Source organism: Diaphorina citri, unplaced genomic scaffold, assembly GCF_000475195.1.
Source record: "Diaphorina citri unplaced genomic scaffold, Diaci psyllid genome assembly version 1.1 scaffold2032, whole genome shotgun sequence".
NCBI lineage: Eukaryota > Metazoa > Arthropoda > Insecta > Hemiptera > Psyllidae > Diaphorina > Diaphorina citri.
The window spans coordinates 1-758 of record NW_007379458.1 but is presented as its reverse complement, the minus strand read 5'-3'; the positions used below and the strand labels follow the sequence as shown (position 1 = coordinate 758).

General features: G+C 41.7%; 1 protein-coding gene across 1 annotated transcript in view; it reads right to left on the bottom strand.

Moving 5' to 3' along the window:
* LOC113471043 (lysosomal alpha-mannosidase-like) overlaps window positions 1–613 on the bottom strand; it is a 10,120-nt gene extending 9,507 nt beyond the window's left edge. The window contains exon 1 of the mRNA XM_026829902.1: window positions 541–613. Coding sequence (XP_026685703.1) covers window positions 541–602 — 62 coding nt within the window. The 5' untranslated portion in view covers window positions 603–613. The remainder of the gene's footprint in view (window positions 1–540) is intronic.
* Between the last annotated feature and the right edge of the window lie 145 nt (window positions 614–758).

Here is a 758-nt window from a genome sequence, read left to right as displayed (position 1 = left end):
TTATCCTGGACAGATAGGGATTGTTCTTAGCACGACTAGCTTTCTCCTATCCTCTCCTCCTCTCTTCGATTTCGAAACAATAAGACCGTTGTTACAGGTCCCTCTATCGAATGAAAATGCTGTCACTGCCATAGACAATGCTGCCACTAAATTTCCGAAGAAGTAAAGATAGTCTTCTATGATACATGTATCCCTTGTGTTTTGCTCCCTTTTTCCCCACCAGAACTATTGCACCTGTGTGAGCTCACTTCCCCCATTTCATGCCAGGTATATTGGCGGTTCTAATATTTATTTCATAAAACTTAACGTCTATTTCATGAAATTCTTTGGCGGTATTATAATAATGGTGCTTATTTATACTGCTCGCATAGGACTGAAAAGTCCCTTTAGTAGTAGGCCACTACTATTACCGTGGTAAAATTCTCAAAATATATTGAGATTAAATCCCATACCTCGGCTGGGATTGAACCGACCCCCTCCTGTTAACCAGGCGAGGTCTTGACCACTACACTAAAGGTGTATTGCCCCGTATGTACTTACTTGAGTCCCAGAGTCATTTGATCAATGAGGGACGAGTAATGAGGGGTGGCTTCATCACTCATGCACCATCCTCCAAGGATGAGTGTAGGTACAGTTCGACCCTGCCTCATAGGAATAGATAACGTTTATCAATGAGTAGTAAATCAATTAGGAATTCGAGGTTACGTCCTCTCTTCCTATGGAATATTTTGTTCTGTTCTAACTGTTGACTTTGGCCA